Here is a 23,415-nt window from a genome sequence, read left to right as displayed (position 1 = left end):
AAACCCTCCCTTCATTTGCATGATCCTTGCTCAGCCGTGGTCCCCATGGCTTCTGAAGGGCATTGACCAAAGTAAAATCTGTCAATATAAAGACTGCAACTGCTGTGCTAATGATCACTCTTGGTCCCAATGGGGCTGAGCTGCCTCAAGCAATTCTTTCAGCCTTTCCAGTCTGTCCGTCTTTATCAGCTGAGCACAGACCACATCCTGCACTGGTATCCCAAATCTGGAACTTTATTTATAAAATTACTCATACAGGGACACACAGTCCTCAACCACTTTGGCTTGACAGGGCAAAATTACTAGGCAGGGCACACCGAGACCTCTGAAGACAACTGGAGCTAATTTGCCAGGGGCTGGTTTGTAGATGCGAAGCCTCTTTATGTGCTGCTTTAGGGAACAAGCTCGTGTTCTTACACTGCTGAGTATATGCCAATGGATGCCACCATGCTATGTACAGACTTTAATAAGAACTTTTCCCCTAAATTAGATGGAGGAGATGAAAATGGCTTGGTAAAACGACGCGACCTTGGAAAGTATTCCCAGAGAGCTCTGGAGCAACTCAAGCGCGGACACGCAGTAAATTATTCAAAGGGCTGCCTCCATTTCTCTGCTCCTTTCCTTCCAGGTTATCTAAAATCCACAGAGTGGGATATAATTTCTTCCTTCTGGGGCTATATTTAGATCATTCCTGCCAGCCATGGTGGGAGGAAGAGACCAACAGTTCCCAGCAAACACACAATGATGAACATCCAGAGGAAGATCCTGTCAATGACCATTGCAACGTACTTCCAGTCTTCCTTCACCTGGGAACACAGAGATGAAAGGCCCATTACTAACGTTTATTTGAGACTAAAATTTATGAAGACTACTAGTGCTTTATCCCAAAATACGATACTTTCATTTAAGTCCAGAGATAGGAGGGGAAGGTCTTGCTTGCATTTAGTGGTCCTATATGATGGCAAAGATTCGTTCTATCAATCTCTGATGTGGGAGACAGATTCCCAGACTGTGTGGGTGTGCATGTGCAATTGCAAACCCTGCTCGCTGCTCCCCAGGGATGACATACGCCTGCGGATAATTAAGCTCATCTGCACACTCACTATCCCATTTTCCATGAGCAACAGCTGTAATTGGGTGTGTAAATGAGGCTGCGATTCAAGCTGGGGGGGGCGTGGGTGAAGAAATTACTCGTTTCCCCATGCTCATAAACAGATTTGCTTACAGATTAACAAAGCCAACTCTTTCTGCAATGGGATTTACAGCTTTGGGTGAGTAAGCAGTGAAAATGAATCAGAAAATAGAAGTGGTCTTCCTCACTCTGCTTTTTCCCCCCTTTTGTCTTGCTGTGGGAGGATTTTCCAGCAATTCCTCTCTGGGGAGGTCTAGTACTTATTAATACCATCAGGCAAGAATTGTAAATGGCTATTTCATTAAGTAAGAAACCACATACATATGAAAACCTCTTTTATTACATTGCTGTTATTAATTTCTTTCCCAGGAAGAGGACTGATCAGATGGCAAAGTTTTATTTGATACGGCTGTACCCATAATAATTTCCTACAATATACCACTTGGTGATTAATAGACCCGAGGGCTGAAATCTGGCACGCTGCCTTGGTCTTCAGGGAAAACAGCTCAGCAGGAGCTAGCTCAAACCTCTTCGGTGGCCGTGACTGCAGCTAGTCAGGAGTGTGGTGTAAGGAGGAGACAGCAAAGCCAAGGCTGGGGCTGCTTTACTGTGACCCTGAGCAAACAGTGGCTTCACCATGCCCAAAGCTGCCTCGTACACTGGGCTGTAGCATGAGTGAAAAGCACAGTACAATAATCATGTAACGCTAATGGCGCAGGCCTTGTCACCCACAGATCCTAGGTTTGTTTTAAACAGAGATAATAATAAGGGTGTAGCCAAGAACAGTACACAATTTGTAGGAGACTTGGCTGGATTATTTTTTTTAAAGATTTGCTGATTATGCTGAAAATTTGTTTTGGTAAAGGAAAGCAATCCACAGAAATAGCCATTTGCAGCAAATGATGTTTTCACAGGTATAGTGGCAACTTCAGGTCCTAAAATATTATGGTCTGTTAAGCACCAAACAAACAAGCTGTGAGCACAACACAGTGACTCTGTAAACTCACCTTGAGTCCTCTCTTTCTTCACCAGTCATGGATGCACCACTAAATTTTATCTTATACCTTGTGGATGGTACAGAGAAAACATGATGTGTCAGAGGGAGAGAATATACAACCCTGGCTTCCGTGACCAATGTTGTGACATTTTATTGAGCTAGGAGAATTATTCCTTGCAGGTAAGGTACGTGCATTTACCTCATTTTGGCATGCTGAACCCTTCACAAACTGATCATGAATCTTCCAGTGTATTTGCAAAGTACCTGTCATCACGCTGGGCCTCAACGCAGACAAGGTTTAGCTGAAGCAATGCAGCAAAGTGAGCTCTTTAACTACACCTTTTATTATTTGCCATGTGGACTGCTTGGTTAGGCCTTTAAATCATCTGGTATTGTTCTGGCCCCTTGGCTTCGTAAGCAGTTTTGTAAATTGGGAAATGAGGCACACGCTGGAGAGCATATCATATTTTCCCATAATTTGTAGTCTGAACAAAGCATCTTAAATTTCAGGAATACCTGAACATTTTCAAAAGTGTAAGAATCGGTTAAATATTTTCATGCAATGGATAATTTTATTCCCTTTAAAAATAGAACCAAGTTAAGCAGGTCTTTACTATTCAATAGGCAGAGGTAAACAAATAGAGGTTCATCCTAAAGCTTGTTAACTTCTTGGGGGAAAGCATGTTGGTTTATTATGGTACAGCCCTTAGCACATCCATCTGTAATTAGGGTGAGTAAAAGAAGTAGTGACCCTTGAAATCAAAAGGAATTCTCTCATCCCAAGGATAAGGTCTCAGTGGATAACTCCCCTTTGCTGTACACGGTTTGGGATCTACCCACCGCTTGCTGAGAGTTGGAGTGAGTCTCTGATGCTTAAAATTCCTCATGAGAAGTGCAGCTAAGGAAGCTCTGGATGATTGTGTTTATGGGATTAGTGTTTCATGATGCAACCAATGTGTAAAGAAAATCTGAAATTTGCCACCCAGTGTCCAACTGGAGAGCTGGATTGAGTAAATAGTGCCTGATTCTGGCAAAGTAAACTTTTCTGTGTATTCACGCTAGTAAAAGTAAGTGCTAGATCACATGAAGAAAAGAAACTAGATGAGTTTCTCTTTGAGAAGAGGAAAATGTGAGAAGAAGAACAACCTGAGAAGTTCAACAGAAATTTGCTTTCAAATGTAATGGTGTATGCATAAATACCCAGCCCCTCTTGGAAATGATGGCTGGGAGTGCATCAGATGTTTGCAAAATCAATATCCAGCTTCAGACCAAAAGCACAGAAGGGTGAAATTGGAAATTATGGAGAGACAGTGAAAACAAAAGAGGAGAAAGAAAAGACAATGATCTGGATTTTTTGTTTTGTTTTCTGTAGCATTTTGCTGTGGTTCAGCACCTCACGTGGAGCACAATCCGCAGAGGCCTCTCTGACAACGTCTATGCAGCTGTCAACATCTGCCACCCCAACTCCTGAGCTGTATTTTGATTAGTTTTTAAGAAGCTCACTCAAAACTATTTTTGGGAAAGGATCAGGGTCAGGAACCAGATGACTCTCCCACCCCCAAATTCCCCCGAAGTGCAGGAATCTGCAGCTCTTCCCTGGTCCAGCGCCTTGCAGGGCGGAGCAGTGGGAGCAGGGCATCCTGCCCCAGGACCGAGCAGAGGGTTGAGGTGCCTTCGCCATACCTGATCCTCAGGACCCAGAGCCTGCAACACAGATTAGAGCAGTCCTGGGTCGTTTTATTGTACTTTGTTAAAAATAAACCGGTGAGATTATCCCGTGTTTCCTCCCTCTCAGCTACATTCTCTCCCATTTTAGTTTTAAGCTGTCTTCAAAGTCTCCTTATTAGATTAGTCTGGAGATGCACACACGCATGAGGACAACAAAGCTTTCCAGATGGTGCTGTTGGTGTCTGGTTATTTTGCCTCGTGTGTGACATGGAACTTGTTTTGCTTCTCAGTCTGTAATTAATTTCTAATGGCATTTCTATCATATGCTGGGACAATTTGGTCTTGCATTTTCCCCGGTGTGCCATTGTGCTGGTATTGTTTGCAGATATCTTTTTGTTACAAACAACTGCCTCTTGCATTTCCCATTTTCTCTTTGCTGAAGCACTTAATTAAACGAGCTATTTACTTTTAATTTAGAAGCACTACCCCCGTGGCAATGGTGTTTTAGAAAAAAAGCCAGGAACTTCAAAAGTAGCTCTGTTCTCATTCTGGAAAGGTGCATGTCTCTGAAAATATTACCCAAGAGACAGCAAGCTGTGTCTCAGGGGCTGCAGCTGCATCGGAGGTGCCTGCTGATAGATTTGTTGAAGACTTCCATGAAGAAATGCCACAATTTGATTTTAAGATGAAAGCAAATTTCTGACTACTGATTTTTTCCCCAATAAATTCTCATTTTATTAGATCAGTTCTGCTCCTTGCAGTAAATTTAAATTCCAGAAGATCACGTTTTCTTCTTCTTTGTCATTTCCACCTGGAGAAAAAATGTGCTTTCCCACTGAACATTAGATGGATCCAGAAAACGAAAATAGTATAACCTCAGACTGGGGTCAGCAATTATTCCCCCAAATCTGAAAACCCAACCTCTGACTGCTCTGCCAGCCACAACTGCTGTGAAAGAGCAGAAAACTGCGAGCAGGCTTGCAGGCTCTTCCTGGGGAGTCTGGGGCATCGGTGGGTCTGGGGGTGACCCTTCTCCACTCGTTGCTGGATATTTTCCTGGTGCCTTTGTTCAGAGGCTGGGTTGGCACGAGGTCTGGTCAGAGCCCTCAAAACTGCTCATTTTCCTCTGCTTTTGATGTTTAATGCTGTAAATAGCTTTGTCCTCAGGATAATTGGTTCAAGAGGGAAGAGTAGTGGAAGATATAAGAAGAAAATTCATGGCTCCTGAAGACTGTTTTCGTTTTAAAGAAAGTTGCAATCATGGATTAAAAGGAAAGAACCCTTGCAAGGTATTAATTGACTCAGTTCTTGATGATATCAACAAGCTTAACAGAAAAAGAATCAGTTGAAATGGGAAGTATTATTGGTGTAATATTCTTTCATTTGCACCATGGGGAAACAAGTGAGTTAAAATCAGCTGACTGTCATGGGTTTACTTGTGATTATTGCTAGGAGAAGAGAGCAGAGTTTATTTCCCGCAGTCCTAATGTGCTTGCGAAGTGCTTTAACCTGGCAAAGAATGCTGGGCTGTCAACTAATGAAGATGGGGATTCACAGCCCATCTCTGCCACAGATTTGTTCTGTGACCTTGAACAGGTCACCTCTTCTCTATATTTTGGCTGTCACTCCTCAACATGAGGAATAAACAGTTACTTCCTCAAAGGGATGTTGTGAAGTGAAATACATTAAAGAACTGAGGTCTCTCAAACTATGGTACCAAAGAGTATATAAATGGACAGTAGCACTTAATCTTTTGCTGCTGCTGCTAAGTGCTCGGTGCTGTGAAAAATGCAAATATAAAGACACTCTTCATGCCCAGGAAGTCTTGCATAAAAGTACTATGACTTGCACTGACTGTAAATCTTGAGAAAATCAAACTGCAAGCATTGCTGACAGATCCCTCTACGAAAAGCTAGATAAGACTTTTCTTTAGTAAGAACAGTAACTTCAGGTTATCTTGCGGCTTCCTTCATTATGGCCACGATTAGCTGGCACACTGTACCCATAGTATTGCAGGGGAAGAGCTACAAGAGGTGTGAATGGATGTGGCATTTGTACGTGCATCACCATCTCCATTAAAAGAAATTCTTTCAGCCTCTACTTTCCTTCTCTATTTGTAGCCATATTTACCCCTTCAGAGGAAGTGTGAAATTTGCCTGTCCACCCACCTTCCTGCACAGAGCCAACTGCTCCAGTGGAAGTCCACTAACGAGGAATTGCATCATGCAGAACTAAACATACCCTGCAACGTCCCCACGCTACTATGCGCTTCCCACATCCACAACCTATTTTGGGAATTTGCTTTCCCAGGCTCAGTAGCCAGAGTCAATGCCTAATAAAAACCAGAGAGTGTGAATTCCCCATCTGTCAGAGGCTTCTCCATAAAGAACGTCTGCTACGTTCCCAGCAGATGACTGGTTTTTTGGGTATCTTTCACAATCTTAGATGTTTCCTTCCTACCTAACAACAACTTTACTCCCATTTTCTGCTGGAGAATCCTGTTTTTCTAGAGCAGCTCTGAGCATGGTCTGGTTGTGTCACCCCCTTGGCCCACATGCCTGCCAAGACCCCAAAGGACAAACTCTCCAGCTGTGCCTATAGTGGCCAATGTGTTCAAAAGTCACAATATCAGGGATGGCTGAGCCTGCATCAGCAAATACATTCCCTGTGTAGCCCCCAGGTTTGGTGGGGCTTCCTTAACAGATAATTTTTGACTTACCCAAGGAGAGCAGGCTAAGTTAGCATACTTACTGAGAAATCCGCATCTTCTGCTCGCAGGTGATCTGCGATGTAGTGAACCCCTTCCACGGCCAGCTTCAGGGCTGGGGACATCAACACAAGATGTTGCTCTTTGGCGTTGTGATTCTTGCTTCCTTGAGCTGGTGTGCCAGCTGCCTCGTTCTTTTTGCATTTACACTTGCACTGAGGGGGCTTGTGCTGGGGCTGCTCTTCATTTAGGTGGCACCGCTGGGACGCTGGAGAGCCAGTGGATTGACCATTGGTCTGGGAAGAGTCCTCCTGCAAGTAGCAATACTGGATGCTCCGGGACCTACAGCGGATATTCCCTTCCTCTGCCTTATGGGGGCTGTACATCTGCTGAACACTTAGTGATCTGCCTTTCAAGACGGAGGTGGTCTGGGTGTCACTCAAGGGGTTGCATGAGGGTTGTGGAGAGGGGCAGGTCACCTGTACAGGCTCTGGGTGCAACACAGAGTACTGCCCAGAAGGGGACTTGCAGATAGGCTGAGGCTTGGCTGGCTCCTCGAGGTGGGCACAGAAGGAAGAGGTGGGTGATGGATCATTACTCTGTGGGCTGGGGGAAGTTGAGGTAGTGAAGTTGGGTTCCACATCAATCTCAGACCAAAGCCTTGGTGTATTGGTTATTTTGTGCATGGATTCAATGAGCTTCTTGCAATTGTCTTTCACTGCAGAGGGACGTTTCATGAAGAGGAGGCGTGGGACTATGTCAAGGAAGATCCTCCTCACCCAGTCAGGCATCGTGTGGGTACGTGGGGAACGATGGTGCACGTTGAGCACAAAGACAGTGATGATGATAGACAAGGTAACGAATATCATGGTGAAGAGAAGATACTCTCCAATCAGAGGGATGACCAAGGAGGTAGAGGGGATAATCTCTGTGATGAGCAGCAGGAACACAGTGAGGGACAGCAGCACGGAGATGCACAAAGTTATCTTCTCTCCACACTCGGAGGGCAGGTAGAAGACCAGGACAGTCAGGCAGGAGATCAACAGGCAGGGGATGATCAGATTGATTGTGTAGAATAGTGGCAGCCTCCGGATAATGAAGGAGTAAGTTATATCAGGGTAGATTTCTGTGCAACATTCATATTTCTTGCTGTTGTAATTGCCCACAGCGTTGATGATGACCCATTCCCCGCTCTCCCAGTAGTCCAGCTGGTCCACATGACTGTGCATGCTCACCAGGTCTATCTTGGCTTTGTCATAGGTCCAGGAGCCAAACTTCATTGTGCAGTTTTGCTGGTCAAAGGGGAAGAAGGTAACATCGATGCTGCAGGAGCTTTTATAGATAGCAGGTGGCATCCATTTAATTCTCCCATCATAGAAGAGGTGGGCCTTGGTCAGGTGGGTGACTGCAAAGTCACCATCAGCACTGGGGAGAGATAGATAAAAAAAGACTAAAGCTTCTCTGGGACATCTCAACTTTGTTAAAGAAATGGGATATTTAGTGCCTGGCTTCCAAAAATGCACTTGGGGCACCTGAGAGGTGCAAGAGGCACATCGTACGCCAACACTGGATCTGGCCACTCTACCCAGTGGGTTTTGAAATCTGTTGGCTTATGCAAGCACTGGATTTACATGCAAATGTCAGCTCTCACCTTATATAGGTCAGGCCCTTGAGGTGAATATACACAAGTTTTCAACAAAGGTGTCCTATTAATGCCCTGGAAAGGGCTGAGTTTGCTTTAGAGAGGTGGGAGGAACCACTATCAGGCAGTGTGGCTGTGGGCTCTGCAGAATTAATTGTGACAGCTGCTATAAATGAAACGGTGTTGGGTAATCATTCAGTCTCTTACATGAAAAACAGCAAGCACCTCCTATTAACAGGAATAATGAAAGTTAATCTCTTGATTTCCCAGTCAGGAAGAGAGCTGCCTTTTGTGGTGTCTTCTTACAGGGACTCTCAGTTGGGGTCTGTGTGCTGGTATAAGATAAATAGATAACGACCCAGGATTTTATATCAGAAAGCCATTTTCCAGACAGTGTAAAAGCTATTCCATGAACAGCAAATTTTTTTGGTTTGGATCTGCTTTTCTCAGCTGATCAGTGCACTGATTTCTTGCAGCACCACACCGTGCACCCGTGACAGCTGCTGCTTCCAGCTCGTCATGGGGACTGGGATATGAATGAAGAAGATCCAAAAAGGCAACAGAGGAGGCAAGTGCACTGGGGATTTGGCGCTGGAGAAAGGAGGGAGACTGAGGAACCCTGGGAATGGGATCCCCAGCCCTGGAGACAGCCCTGTGCTCCACCTTCCTCAGCATCACCAGCCACAGCTCCGCTGCTTCCTCACACCCACAGCTCTGCTACTACACGTTAAACATTGAGCCTGACACTTGGCCCTGTGTGTGGAGGCCACAGCAAGAAATTAGCTCATTAATAGACCCAATTAGTGCAGCAGGTAATTAATGCCCTGTGTGGCTAAGCCATCAAGAGGGGCTGTTCCTCCCCTGCTCTCAGTGAAGAGCATATGTGGACTGTGACACTCCACGTCTGGAGCCAAGTCCACAGGTACCTTCTCTACAGCAAAGTCCTTCTTCCAGGCAGTGTCTGCAGGGTCTGCAGCCTGCGTTAGCTTACACAAAGAGGCAAAACTGAAGCTTTCAGAGCTGCACAAGCAACATATCTCCTTGTTGGCACAATCATCGTGATGGGGACTGGGTGTTTGAATCACAAAATTGCACCTTTACCTGAAAATGAGCCAAGCCCCTACATCTGCAGCCCCCTTTGACTGGCTGAAACTTCAAACCCTCTCTGTCCCTTGATTTCTATTTGCAGACAGAGGATTCTGGTATTCTTGGACAGTCATGACCTGGATCAAACACCTTGGTTCAAGAAGCCTTAGAATGTGGATGAGGTTTGGATAGAGGTGCATTTTTTTTTTTTATCATGAGCAAATGCCTGAAAGGTTGAAATCCCAACCAAATAAAGCAGGTGGAATCTGTTTGTAGAGCAATGCCCTCAAGTCTATATACAGGAATAGAGAAAAGAGCATCCAAAAAGCAGGGAGGGAACTGGGGACCATCTTACACACCCAGCTGAAGCCGCTGCAGAGCTCAGGGGTACAGAGGAAGAAGCCTGTTGTGCGATGCCATGTCACAAACAGCAACGCTGCTAACAAAGGGGAAGCTAAGCAGGGAAGGGAGAGCTTCTGCTAAAAACTTGAGATGAATTATTCAGGCTGCTATAGATGGAAAGCTTTCTGATCCTGCCCAGCCCTCCCAGCTGGAGCCGATCCAGCCTGCAGCCACTTTCCCAGCAATCGGCAAACTCCCTTGGCCCTGCTCCGCTGCTTCAGTGCTCAAACGTGCCATGACAGCAGCCGTACAGCGACGGGGTGCATGGGGGGTCACACCTCCCCTCTTCCTCACCAGCAGCAAGATAAACAGCACAGGGGCCATCCGGCTGGGCCCCTCGTGGTGCTGAAGGTAGAGCAACTTCCCTAAATTTATTTCTTTAAGGAGATCATCCATAAATTCATAGGCAAATGGGAAAAAAAAAAAAATACTTTCTGATATTTCGTCTTGCCCTGTGAAGCATCCTCGTCAGTCCATGACCACACTGGTTTCCAGTAAGGCTGGTGTAGTGTGGCTCATTTTGGGAAACAGTGGCAGGATCTGGCCTTCAGGAAGTGTCTTGGCTAACATGGTATCTGGGCAGAGATGGCACATCCCCCCAACTCCCAGCATCACAGCCCAGATCTTTGACTTTTGAGACAGTTTTCCAAGTTGCTTGAATTAATAGAAAAATAAACTCAGAGAACCAGGTTTTTACTAAACTCTTCTTTGTTTCTATAATGGAAACCCTTTGCTCTTTGTGGCAGACTTTGGGAAAACAAAAGAACACAAAAAGACCCAGTGCTTTTTAACCTCTGAACTGGACTTTTTCTAAAGCTTTAAAACGTCTTAAGACAGGAAAGCAGATAAGAACAAATCCAGACTGCTGGATCAAACCATTGTGTCTTAATCCAATGCAAATAAACCCAAGCAATGACACTGTACCAGCCAACCAACTCCTTTCTTATCGCTTCTTTCTTAAATCGATTTTACACTCCAGGACCACTTGCTCTGGATGAAAATCATCTTTTTTTTTTTTCTCTCCTGGGTTTTGCCTGCGCTATAAAACTGTTCTCAGTGGTTTTCTTTATACAACTCGATAGGAATTTGGAATCCAGTTCTGGATTTAATGAGATCTCTGAGGCATGATGAAATCACTCATTAATGGAACAGTATGTTTATGATTGGACTCATGTTACAGAAAAGGGATAACGAGCATCCACTAGTGTTTCCCTTATCTGGAGCAATGTGTAAGTGGCTGAGTAAACTACACAGGTGTGTGTTTTTCCTTTCAAAAACTGTTGGAAAAGAGCATGAAATTCTTGCTAAAAATTCATCCAGAAACAATAATAATTCACGTAATTGTGTTTCATTCCCAGAACTGTCTTGTCTGGCAGTTTTGCAGCCTCTGCATGACTAGCCACACACCTCTCTTCTGCAAGCGTAGATGTAACCAGTGGGATGATGCAGATCTCATGTGTCAAATATTTCCATAAATGATCTGCTTCTTTGATGAAGAAGATATTTTTTAACTGTTTGCCTAACAAACCCAGCCTCATCCAGCTCACCCATTGTTACAGATAACACAGGTACTACCTTCCAAGCTGCAGTGCCATGACAGGAGTGAAACCAGCAGCAGAACTCCTTGCCTTTGAGAGTCAGCTAATGACTCTCACCAGCCATAAAACACCCTGGGATCCTCCTGCTTCTCCCTCACCAACCTAACAGGGCTGTGAAGTAATTCCTGACTTTACTGGGCATGTTTGAACTTCTCACTGCAGTTCAATGGAGAGATATTTGAGCAATTTGTAAGCAGGGTAAATGAGCCGTGCTGTTTTACATAGACTGCATCCAAGCCAACTATAGCATACAAAGGTAATGTTCGCAGTTGTCTTAACCCTTCATGCATACATATATTTTTGGCTCCTTGCCCAAGATTACCAGCCACACTGGACTTTCAAGCATATGCTTACTGGATTGGAAGCTACACATGCCCTGATGTTGTGGGGTGAACCTAGAGAGGTGCTTTCATCCTGGGTGAGGCTTTCATTCTGCTCCTCTTGACATGAGATAGGGAGCAAACAAGGTCACTTGGCTGTTGATGGTCTTCCAAAGGCTTTCCCCAATCTTCTCCAGGGGATGAAGGTGAGACAACTGACCCCAGATGAAGTCTGCAGTTAGGAGATCGGGGAAACCCTGTTTTCTTGTGGAAAGCTTGGCTGTGGGAAAACCCATTCCTGGCCAAGTTATGCCAACAGCTCTGGCTGCATAATATGAATATTTCCTTAGACAGGAAGGTGGGAGATCTGATATAGTGGGACGGAGAAAATCTGCAGTCATTCCTTTATAGCGGTAGCACATTTTCTTCTCATTCAGTCTAGATCACTGTATTGTGACAGTTGTCATGAAAAACCATTTGGAAAAAGGAGCAAGCGCAAGGTAAACATCACAACAAGAGCCTGAGATTTAAGATAGTCAGGATCTTCTGATTACTCTGACCTGACAGCTCTAAAAATCTGTCAGTAATAAAGTACTGAAGCTCTTATATTTTCATGTCAAATACAACAGTGCACACCAATAAAGAGGAAAGACAGTTACTTATTCCTTTGCCAACAGAAATAGCGCTGCTGTGTTCTGCAGCTTTTGATTCCTGATTTCCAGAATAAAGGCTGCTCTTCTAAAATCTTCTAAGTTTATAAGGTTCAAGACTGGCATTGTTTTACTGACAGCCATCAACCGTATTTCATTAAAAAGCTCAGCTGATGGTGAATCTTTTTTTTTCACCAGTTTCTATTTTCTCTGCAGTTGGGAGATACATCATCTCACAAAATTAAATGTTTACAGAATGCATGTAAATGAGGTACACATTTATTTTAATTTCTGATGATACAATTTAAATCCAAACAGAGCTTTAAAAGCCTGAAAATTAGATATATATATATATATGGATATAGCAAGAATGTCCTCATTTAAAGCATTTTTCATTGAACAGCAGTAACCAAGACAAATTGGAGTTTTGAGAATGTTTAAAAAAAATGTACCCTGCACCCTTCTGGTAGACATTAAGAGATGCTTCTGTAATGTCGAGATTAAAATACTCTCCAAAAACAAATCGGAGAATATTTTATTTAACAATTGTTTTGCGCTACTAAAATGGTAACTACAAATTCACAGGTTGGAAGGGACCTGTGGAGGTGATCTCATTCAAACTCCCTGCTCAAAGCAGGGTCAGCTACAAGAGGATCAGAACCTTGTCCAGTTGAGTTTTAAATATCTCCAAAGTCTTGGCAACTTGAGTACGAAACATCTTGGGTATGTAGATGGAGGTGTCTGTGCACTGATGTGTACTTCTTTAGGCCACATCCAGCTTTTGCTTGCTTCAGATATTTAGAAATCAGTGGTAACCAATATTTTGATTGTTCCTCAGGAAATAAGCACCTGTCTCAGAAATGGCTGTGCTACACCAGTGAAATAAGCACAAGTTTCTCAGAAGGCTCTAGCAGTGCTGAATCTGTGCATTTTGCTTCAATTCTTCCCTTTGCCAAGCATCCTCATCAGCACTTTGGAGGCAAAACTCTAGCTCTGTCCTTAGCATAATGGTAGGAGAAGTCCTTGGATGCTAACACAGCAACAGCCCATGAGAGCGATCCCTCTTATAGATTTCTTTCTATCAGTTCCTGTATTACTGGGTAGAGCTTGGCAGCAAACCTCAAAGGCATCTGGAGATATCATTCCTCTCCAGAAACATTAGTCATTTAAACTCCCAGAAGAATCAGGAAAGCTTAAGTGTGAAGTAAGCTATTATGGGCCTATTATAAGTATAATCTGGTGCAAAATGACAAGACTCTGCAAGTACACACATACACACACAAAGAAAAATGTCAAGAATGTTTCCAATATTTTAAAGGTTAGACCAGGGCATCTTTTGATATTTCTCCTCCAAACAGCTTTGGGATGAGTCAGGAAACCAGTGTTACTCCGTAAGTGTCACTGGTTGCAAGCATCATAGTATAGTTCAAGAGAACAAGTCACTATAGTATAGTTCAAAAGAACTCATTGCTTCCTCATGATTTTCAAAAGCTGCCTGCCAGATGATCTAACCCAGTCCAGTAATCCTTTGTGTCCATATTACCACTGGGTAAAGTCCTCAAGATATTTCCTACTCCTAATTACAGAAATTTGTGTCCGAATTCCCTTCATGTATGATCTTGTCTTTTAGTCTTTTTTTTTTTGTGAGTGTGGAGGCTGAGGCAGAGATTACTTTTTGGAACAGCTAACACCAGAAAATATTGAGAAAAAAGAAAATTTTGAAGTCTGAATGTTCCCAGTAGCTTCTTCCAAGGTTTTACAATCATCAGGCTAGAGAAGACAAATGCCATGATGTTATCATGAATATCCAGTTGAAAACCAGCCAGTGAAGCTCACATTTCAAGTACCCTGCCCATCATTAGGCTCAAGGACATGGTCTTGCATTCCTCTGGGCAGCCTTTAACAGCTGGAGCACCTGGCTGTAAATCTGCGGTTTCAGGATTTTCTCCTCTGGAGTTTCTATGTTGCACGGGGTCCAAATGGCTCAACACAGTAGTGAAGCAAAAAAAAAAAAAAAAAAAAAATAAAAATTGAAATGCAGCCTCAAGAGCTTATTCCCCGTTTAGACAAAAAAGCTTTTTTTTTTTTACTTTAAATTTACAAAGGAAAACTAAAGTGTGCGTAAAGTCCATTCATGAATGGGAAAATAAGTCAAAGCAGAGGATTAGATAATTCATTTGCAAATGATTTGGTGGTGTCTGAAGAGCCTTTACAGCCTCAGATAAGGAACAGCTGGCCTTCTTGGCAGAGGAAGAGGCTTTGTCGCTTCCCTATTAACTCATATTCCTCTGTTATACATATGCTTTGTCACTTCTAGTAGAAACTATTTACAGAGTCTTGGAACTTCTCTCATCAAGCCTGAAAATTCAACAGCATATTAATTTCCCTGTAGGATATTAATTTGGTTTTAGATTCCTTATGAATGTTGACAACTACATATACTCTCTAGGCCAAACCAGCTGAATTTACTGATTTAATTTGGGCCTCTAGAGTGGATAAATGGAAGTTTTTGACAATAATGAGCTTAGATATGAGAATAACCTCACAACAAGGGGTTAGGTTTCCTTAAAGATGTAAATCTCAAATCAATTTAAATTTCACTATTTCTATATATACACCAAGATGGAAAAAGAAGAGGCATTTGTATAATCTCCTGCCCAGAAATTCTCTTTTCCAGAGGATACCACCCCAAACAGAAATACCATACTTCTGCCAGAGCATGTGATAAGCAATAAATAGCTCACAGTAAAAAGCCTGAACAGTGCAAAAGGCCAGTGTGGCCACTCTCTCTCTTCCACCAAGGTCTCTGCACACATTCTCTTGCTCTTAGGGACCCAAAATTATGTGCATCTACTTTAAATTCCCTCTAAACAATATATATATTATATAATATGTAAAATATGAGAGGGATTCCTTGTTAGCATCACCCATGACTAGTCACTGTCTTTGCAAAGCCTTTCTTTCTGAAACATTTCTAGCTGAGATGCCCACAAGAAAAAAAGCCCTGGTTACGCAGTTGGTGAGCTGCCATGCAGAAAAGCCTCATCTTGGTGTCCCAGCACGCCACAGGTTTTGCCTTGCACGCACTGTGTTTGCCCTGCCTTGCCCTGCAACCCCTAAAACCCACAGAACCCAGTTGTTAGAGCAGTGCAACTAAGATACTGATTGCAGCTTCAGATGTGTTTGATGGGAAGTTAGGTAGAAGAGAGAAGAAAACAGTTTATGTAAGACTGTATGAAAGAGTATGGGCAAATATAGCTCTAAAGAGGTATAGAATTAATGTAAAACCATTACTGACTGGCTAATGGTTGGCGCCTACATCCATGTTTAATTCATACATAAAGTAACCAATTAAAAATGCATGATAGACTTATGACAACCAACAGAGGAATTCATGATTATTAATGGTAAGTATGGATAAAGGGAGAGAAGTAGCTTGGATTTAGGTAGCTGGGGCACTAGATCTCCCTGCACGGTAGCAGGTCACCAGACAGTTATACTGGCTATCTGCCACATCTCCCTGCAAGCCAGACTGGGCCAAGCAGTGGGCAAGGCTGAAGGACTCGCACCCAGAGAAGGAGGAATTCTGGACTAGCTGCTGTGGCCATAGATAGGCAGCTGGCCCTGGAGTCCCCCAGGTGACAGCGGCAGGGAACTAGGAGAGCAGGGCAGAGGGGCAGAAGCCAAAGGCTACCCCACTCAGAGGTCTGGATGCCCAGTGTCTTCTGGGGGCTGCTTTCAGCATGAAGTCTTAAAATGTCTAGAGCACAAGAGGATACTGAGGCCTCCTTCTCTAGTGCCAGGGCCCTCCTTGCATGGACCATGCTCATCAACCATGGTGGGTCAAAGGAGCAGGTGCAGAGATGACACATCAGGCTCTTGTGTATCAGTAGCTCCAGCGAATGGATGGTTTGAAACACAAGGATCCCATAGATAATGGAGATTTGTGTAGCACTACAGTCCACCACAACAACCACCAGAAGCTCCAAAAATACTAATCCTTACCATAGTCATTAATTAAGCAGTGAGAAGGACAAGGACACCCATTTTTTCCAGTGGAAGTTGTGAACACCTTTCTTGTCTGAAACATGAGGCACTTGTAATGTAATATTCATGCTCAGAGAGTGTCCCTGTAAGATAGGAGTGTCCAAGTGCCTTCAAATTAGTCACTGCCGTTGGTCTAATCTCCAAAAGGTGCTATGTGAGGATGCAGTGATTTCCAAGAGGTTTGCAATCACTCCACACCACTGAGGATCGGAGACAAGCTAATGGGAATGATAACAATTTGCACAGTCTCCAAAGCTCACAATCCTCTGGACAGATTCCCCCTTCAGCCATTTTCTTAAAACAAAAGCATAATCATATCAAACTAGAACCAGGCAACTGTTTATTAAAAATGAGCCTGGCTTCCGTTGTGTTTTCTCTGAGTGTTAGCCACATACGAAGATGTTTTTGTCTGATGCTTGCAGCAAGTGTTTTCTCTGGAGCCTGTGCTGGGGAGGGAGACTGGGATATCCTACATCCTAGGAGACTGGAGAGCTCTGGTATGATAAGCCAAGGAGAAAACAGTCTTGGCACTTGGACAGTCTAAGAATATCAACAGGCTCCAAAGGAAAGAAGAAAACCAACCACCCGCTCTCTAGGAAGTGTCCATACAAGGGACAGATTTCAAGAGATCAGGGACAAATAACTATTTAAGAATAATTCTAGAATGGTATTGAGCTGACCTGTATTTGTAGACACACAAGTCTGACATGTTTCAGCATATTTTCCTTAGTAACTGTCTTTTCCAGTTGATGGTGATGAATTAGGGGAGAGCTCCTTGGTGAAACGAAATTGAAAAGGACTGAAAGCTCAAATCCAGCTTAATTGTGTATCATCTGACATGTGAAGAGACAACTATACCTGACATCCCCCAACAAAACTTGCTGTTCAGAGAAAGGATTGTTAGGAGAACAAAGCCCTTGTGATGAATGTTAGTCATGTCACTTAAGGCACGTCTGGGACAGATATTATGAGAATTTCCATGGAATTCAACCACAGAGAACAAAATAAGGAGGAATAATTGCAAGAAGCACCTTAACGCTATGGGCAGAGAAAATCTGTGAGGATGGGTTTGGCCTCTGGCCACAATGCTCAGACTCACTTGTTGTAGAGGACAATATCCGGCCTCCAGATGAGCTCCGAGGGGATTCGGATGGATGTGACATTTTCATACTCTTGGGGGTCCCAGCGTAGCTTGTAGTCATGCCACTCCTGCTAAAACCAAGGTGGTTACAAAGCTGGGAGGGTTCAGATTACAAAATTGAAAAGGAACATGGAAAAGCACATATTCTGGTGCACCCACCTGCTTCACCCACACGTTCGTGGTCATCATTTGATTTTTCTCATCCTGAAATGCAAGATCAGATAACGGTTACAAAAGCAGATGAAGCAGCCCAAGGAACTAATTACATTTCTCTTAATTATACTAAATTTCTGTAATTATAAATCACCTCTGCAACAAATGTAAGTTCCATCTTGGAAATTAAAAGCAGATGTTTCTGTCATTTAACATGGGACAGGGCACAGCTGCCTGATAGCACTGAACAGCTGAGCCTGCACCTAAGCAATCTTGTGAGCAGACGGACTTGAATTTATCGGGATTTTTCTCGGTGCTGATTGATTCAGCCTAGGATGATGGGCCCAGGCAGAGGAAAGAGCTCCACAGCTTGGCTTTGAACTGAGCACTGAAGGAAAGGGAGTGATGGATATATAAGTCCTTACACATGTGTGTGTGCACTACAATGCTCAACATCATCTGCAAGTGGTGTTTAGTACTTCTAGCGTGAAACATCCGCGAACACAGTTCTGGAAACGTGAGACTCAGCAGTGTTTCTTCTTCTACCAAATACATGAACTTAGAGCACTATGGATTGGATTTTATGAATAAACTCAAGCTACTCTGTTGACACATAACCCTTGGACAGCTGGTGTATACCCATGCTGTCAATCGGTAGACTTTTTCCCAACTCTAAGTAGTATGGAAAGGCAGAAAAATATATATTATATATACACACACACACTTTTAAATAACGTAAGGCAGATATAATGCTGGTGACACTGTAGTAGAATTAATTACTGCTTGTTGCTTGCCTTGCGTGCTTGTTATAATCCCTATGCAAATAACTAAGGCAAATCATGTGGGGCAGAGCCTAGTGCTGGTTTAGTGTCACACTGGAGCTCAGAGCTTATTTGTGTGTTTGTTTCTTTTCTCTCTCTCTTCGGTCAGCATTGAAACCAGCACAATTGGCAGGGCCCGTTTGGAGACAAACTGCTCTTCATTAACCTGTGGCAGTTCAGGATTAATTCTGAACATGAAGAGCCAAGAGATTCAGGTGGCGGACTGTGACTCCCCCTTGCTGAGCCTCCTCACTGCTGTTGTGGCACCAAGTGTAAAACCTGGTCCCCTCATCTGGGGTTAGGAACCAGAAGCACACAGAGAAAGGAGGAATACAAAAACCATCCAAATGAGCAACAAGGAAATGGAAAATATCCACCTACTTCCTTGGGTGCCGATGGGAGATGAATGGCACTGGAAGAGGCTGCATGTCCTGGACTGGACCAATCCCCGAGCATCTGCTTCTCTTACCACTTTGCAATTCAAGCATCTGAGAGTCTCCACCACAGAACCTGCACTGGGGATCCCAGTCTCACAGGCGCTACCCTTTACTGGAATTTTCCTCCCTGACTGGGTGCAGACCCTTGGTGGGAACTCCTGCCCATCACTACTCCTGAGGGCTCTGCCATCCTCCTGACCCAAGCGAAACATGACTCTAGTCCGATGGTTTTGTCTCGCGGGGGGTTTGCAATGTGCTGATGACTGCCTGCCTCCTCTGCCGGCACGGCTGACTTCTCCTGCACGGGGGACAGCAGGTGAAGCTGCAGCTGACGGTGGTGTTGCACTGCCTGGCCTCTTTTCTCAAGGTGAACGCAGCACACGAGGTCCTGCAGAGACATGGGCTTAGGAATCCCAAAGGGTTTCTCAGTGGCTGCTCCTAGACACATGCTTGATCCCTTACCACTTTTTTCTGGGCTCAGAAAACCCTCAGTACACCAGGGTGAGGTAAGGACACGCAGGGATGTCAAGTTCCACATTGATTTTTTGTTCCCCCTCACCCAGCTTTTGTCAGCAGGAGCTGGGGTTTGAATACAGCTCCGATTTCTCTTTCAGACTTCTTGTCGTTGGGAGCCGAATGTTGGATCTAACAACTGCAGCAGGGTTTGCTCCAAAACAGTGTCACTGTCAGTAAGGGGGAGAGACAGCTGAAGTGCTGCAGTGGTGGCAGGGGGTGTCATCAGTCCCCAGCCACGGGGACTGGGGCAGGAGGGGATGAGAGCTCTCCTCCAGCTGTGCCCACTGCCCCAACACAGAACTGCCCGCTAGCTGCACTTCTAACCACTGACATGATTTTAAGAAGATTAATTCTTCTTAAGTAAACTGAGAAAAGCACTACGGAGCAGGTGTATCGATTCCCCCTCTTCCACAATTCAGCAGCTGCATAATGGAAAGTCTCTCTCATGCCTCCACAGTCACTAATGTCTCATCTTTAGTCTTATCAATTATTCAGATGAGAACCATACAACTTCAACATTAGCAACTGCAAACAGCCCTGGATCCCTCAGGCTGATGTAAGGGAGAGGAGGGGAATGGAAGACCATTTCCATGCTACAAAGCTGGAAGCTGATGGCTTGGGCACAAGGAGATGCAACTCTCTAGCACCCAACGTCTTTGCTTGCCCACCTCCCGCACCACCTCAGCTCTGGTTCCTCTGCATCTCAAAACACTTATCTCAAAATATAAAATGTTGTGGAGAGTGATCTACTACAGTTGTCCCACACCAGTAATGTCTTTAAGTTGCATTACTCTTTCCATTATCACCCCTTTTACTCTGCCACATGAATACAATAAAAAGTGACAGAAAGCCTCCAAAAGCAAGGCCGATACTTGCTCAAGAGTTGTGCATCTACACAAACACACTGTCCTGGGACATGATGTGTGCAAACAGGGACGGGAGGGAGAAGCATGCGGGAGCAAGATCTGCACAAGCTAGAAAGCCTGTGCGTGTGCTTAACTTCTGCAGCCCTGCAGGGATCTCCTTTGGATTCAACACTTGACCCCAACACACTGCGATAGAGTAATCCTTTAAATACCATTTCAGCGGGCATCAGCCCAGAGTGCTAACCACTCCTTTTTGTACACAGCATATGCAGTTTACACATGTGTAACTTCTATTTGAGCAAACATTCAGAGACAATTTTCTTGTTAATATCTGCCAGATTAGCTAAAAACCCTCAAAACTTTCATTTGCAGAAAGCTCTTCAGGCAAGCTATCTTCCAGAGATGCATAAACCACTGTTCCTATTAGCTTGTGTAAATTAGTGTTAAAAATTATGGCTCAAATTCCAAATCAGCTATTTATTTTTTGCCTTAGCCAGGACTCTCTGGCATTTACCCCAGTTGTTCCACTGCTCTGCTGTGATCAGTCCCACCAGTTTTGTTAAGGAATTTAAAATTTTGCCTATAGTAAATGAAGAATAAAGGATCCACTTTGATGACCAGTTACTCACAGGAGTCATCCCTCATTCCAGCAGAGCTGTCTGCATGATAACTCTTCTCTGCTGAGAGCAAAGGCTTCCCAACCTGACCCTGGACCAGTCTGTAAAACCCACATGCACCAGGAGCCTCTCCCTGAGCCCCGACCCGGTCAATCTTGGCTGCTCATTGTACTATCGGGTTGCACTTACAACATCGATGAGCTGGGCAATGGACAAGCCGAAGCGGACGAGGACCACATCAGAAATGTTGGCGACGGGGCGGGACCACTTGTTATAACCAGAGAAGAGTTTCTTCAGGAGACGCTCCTCCGCGTGGGCTCGGGTTTCCACGTGGCCGAAGGCTGTGGGGAAGGCATGGGGCACAGCGGGGTGAAACACGTGCAGCTCCAAGCACCAGCATAGCTGGAGCCTTCTCCTGGGGGGATCCCCAGGCTAAACCCAGCAATGGGCAAGTAGGGACACAGGGGAGGGTGATGCCACCCTGGTGACTTGCTGCTCTGCTACCCCCAGGCATTGCCAGGTATTTCTCACTCTGTTCACCCACCACAGCCAATTCCCAATGTAGGGCTTCCATTGCAGAGCAGGATTGGTCTGCAGAAAGTGGAGGCATCACTAAAACCGTCTGAAAAACTCTACACGGGCCATTCTCACCTGAATCTGGTCTAAGTTTTATGGCCACTTTGCAGCAAGTTTCTAGCCTGAAGTCTGCAAGCAGGAAAGAGGGATGTTAGAAGGGCAAGGCAAGAAGGCAAAAGTAGCCTCCTGTTGGGAGACAGGGATTTTGGATCAGATTTACACATAAAAACTGGCAGCAAACACATCACCAAAAAAAAAAAAAAAAAAAGGAAAAAAGGCAGACTGGAATTCAGCTCTTCATACTAATCTTCACAGCTGGTCTTTCACAAAAAATGACGGGTGAGAAAGAGGATGCGGGAGAGAACAAATTGGATAACAAGAGAACAGCCTCCCTCAATAACGACTTCAAAAGTTAGAGGCTGCAAGGAGCAGCCCTGACCCTGTACATACGCTATGGGAACCATCGAAGGTGCTTGTTGGTTATTAAAAATTAAAGCCACCCTTCTTCAGGGGGCTGCCAGGGGAGCTGCACTCCCATGCCGGCTGCACGCAGACGCATCCTCCCCCTCGGACAGTGGGGAGAAGGAGCCGGGGGCTCTCCCCGCATCCCTCATGGAATATGGCTCCTACTTAGTCTGCAGCTGCCCTGGATTATACAAAGGGAAGCATTAGCTGAGCTCTGCCTGAGCTCTCCCCAGCCGGAGCTGTAGCCCGGAGACACATTAACACACTTTACCCAGGGAAGAAAAACCCAGGCTAGGAGGAGGATGTTGAACCCCTGCCTGTATTGTCCCTCCTGTCCCTTCCCCAGCGCTGATTTAACCCCTTCCCCATCCCATCGGGCAAGGAACAGAAAAGCAAAGCATTGCTCAGCAGAGGCGGGTGTTCGGGGGACCTGTAACGATGGGGCAGGAGGATGCAGGAGTGGGGGAAAACCCTTGTTCACAGGGACCGGTGTTGGCAGCATTGCCTCTGAGAGGGATAAGGGAGAACAGAGCTAAGGAGCAGAGCAGGGGCAGAAAAGCTTCTCAAACTTACCGGGGAAGACGCTGGCACACAGCAGGAAGAGGAGGTTTCCTTTAGACACGAGAAATCCCATCGTGGAGCAGAGCTCAGGCTCTAGTACGCAGAGTCTCCCGTCAGGACAACTTTTCCTCTCTGAGTCTCTGGATCCTCCAGCTTCATTCCCCTAAATTCCTTTCTCTCTCTCCCTCCCACCTGCCTCTTGGGAAGGGATAATAGCTGGTGGTTTGTTTGTTTTTTCGTTTCTCTTCTGACCGATTCCCAGCTCTCCCTCCTAGAAGGATGCTCTTCCCTGGGACACCGATGCACATACACTTGCAAGAGATGCGAAAGGGCTGCAGAAAGCTCCTGTAAAGAGACATGAAACGCACAGCCTCCCTGGGCTCTCCTGCTTGCTCCTCTCCCCTTTCCTACGGGGCGGTTTAGCTGCTCCGTTTATTTGTTGCTGCTGTTTTCACCCTTCCCCCAGCCCTTCCGACAGCCTTTGATGATTTTCCTGCTGATGGGCCACCGATGCCCACGCCAGCCCTTGGTGGAGCAGAGAGGGAGCACAGTATGTTTGTATATTTAATGTAGTTGGACCTGCCCACCTCCTGCTTAGGAGGAGGAGAGAATCTGTGCGCTCCAGCAAACAGGCTGCAGGGGGGAAAACTTGTAGCGTGAGAAATAAAGGGGGAGATCCAGACCCCCAGCTGCAGCCAGAGGTGGTGGATATGGGGCCATCTGGGATCTTTATAGCACCTGAAGCCCAAACAGTCCTTAATTAACGAAAGCTGTCTGTTTGATCTTGTCCAAGTGCTTTTCAAAATCACTCCTGTAGACTGTCAGGGTAATTAGCCTGAGAGATATTTCTGGCCTGGGTAGGTATCTTTGCTGTTGACAGTTATTGGGCTGACGAACCTGCCCGTGAGAACAGGGCTCTGCTGTGCTTGGCGCTGTGCAAGCGTGCAGTACAAATACCAATATTAGTCTCTGGCCATAGGCAATATGCAAATCAAAGGTGAGACTGAGACAAG

At 45.0% G+C, this 23,415-nt stretch overlaps 1 protein-coding gene across 1 annotated transcript; it reads right to left on the bottom strand.

Annotated features, from left to right (window-relative positions):
- Positions 1-398: 398 nt before the first annotated feature.
- On the bottom strand, positions 399-22,794 carry CHRNA4 (cholinergic receptor nicotinic alpha 4 subunit). Its single transcript, XM_074887967.1, has 6 exons — positions 22,415-22,794; positions 20,990-21,141; positions 17,550-17,594; positions 17,349-17,458; positions 6,549-7,929; positions 399-806 (listed from the first exon to the last, which is right to left on the bottom strand). The coding sequence occupies exons 1-6, from the start codon at positions 22,473-22,475 to the stop codon at positions 681-683; spliced, it is 1,875 nt and encodes a 624-aa protein (XP_074744068.1). The 5' UTR covers positions 22,476-22,794; the 3' UTR covers positions 399-680.
- Positions 22,795-23,415: the final 621 nt, after the last annotated feature.

The sequence above is a fragment of the Strix uralensis genome, chromosome 18 (genome assembly GCF_047716275.1).
Source record: "Strix uralensis isolate ZFMK-TIS-50842 chromosome 18, bStrUra1, whole genome shotgun sequence".
Classification (NCBI taxonomy): Eukaryota; Metazoa; Chordata; class Aves; order Strigiformes; family Strigidae; genus Strix; species Strix uralensis.
This window is presented reverse-complemented; position numbering and strand designations above follow the sequence as displayed.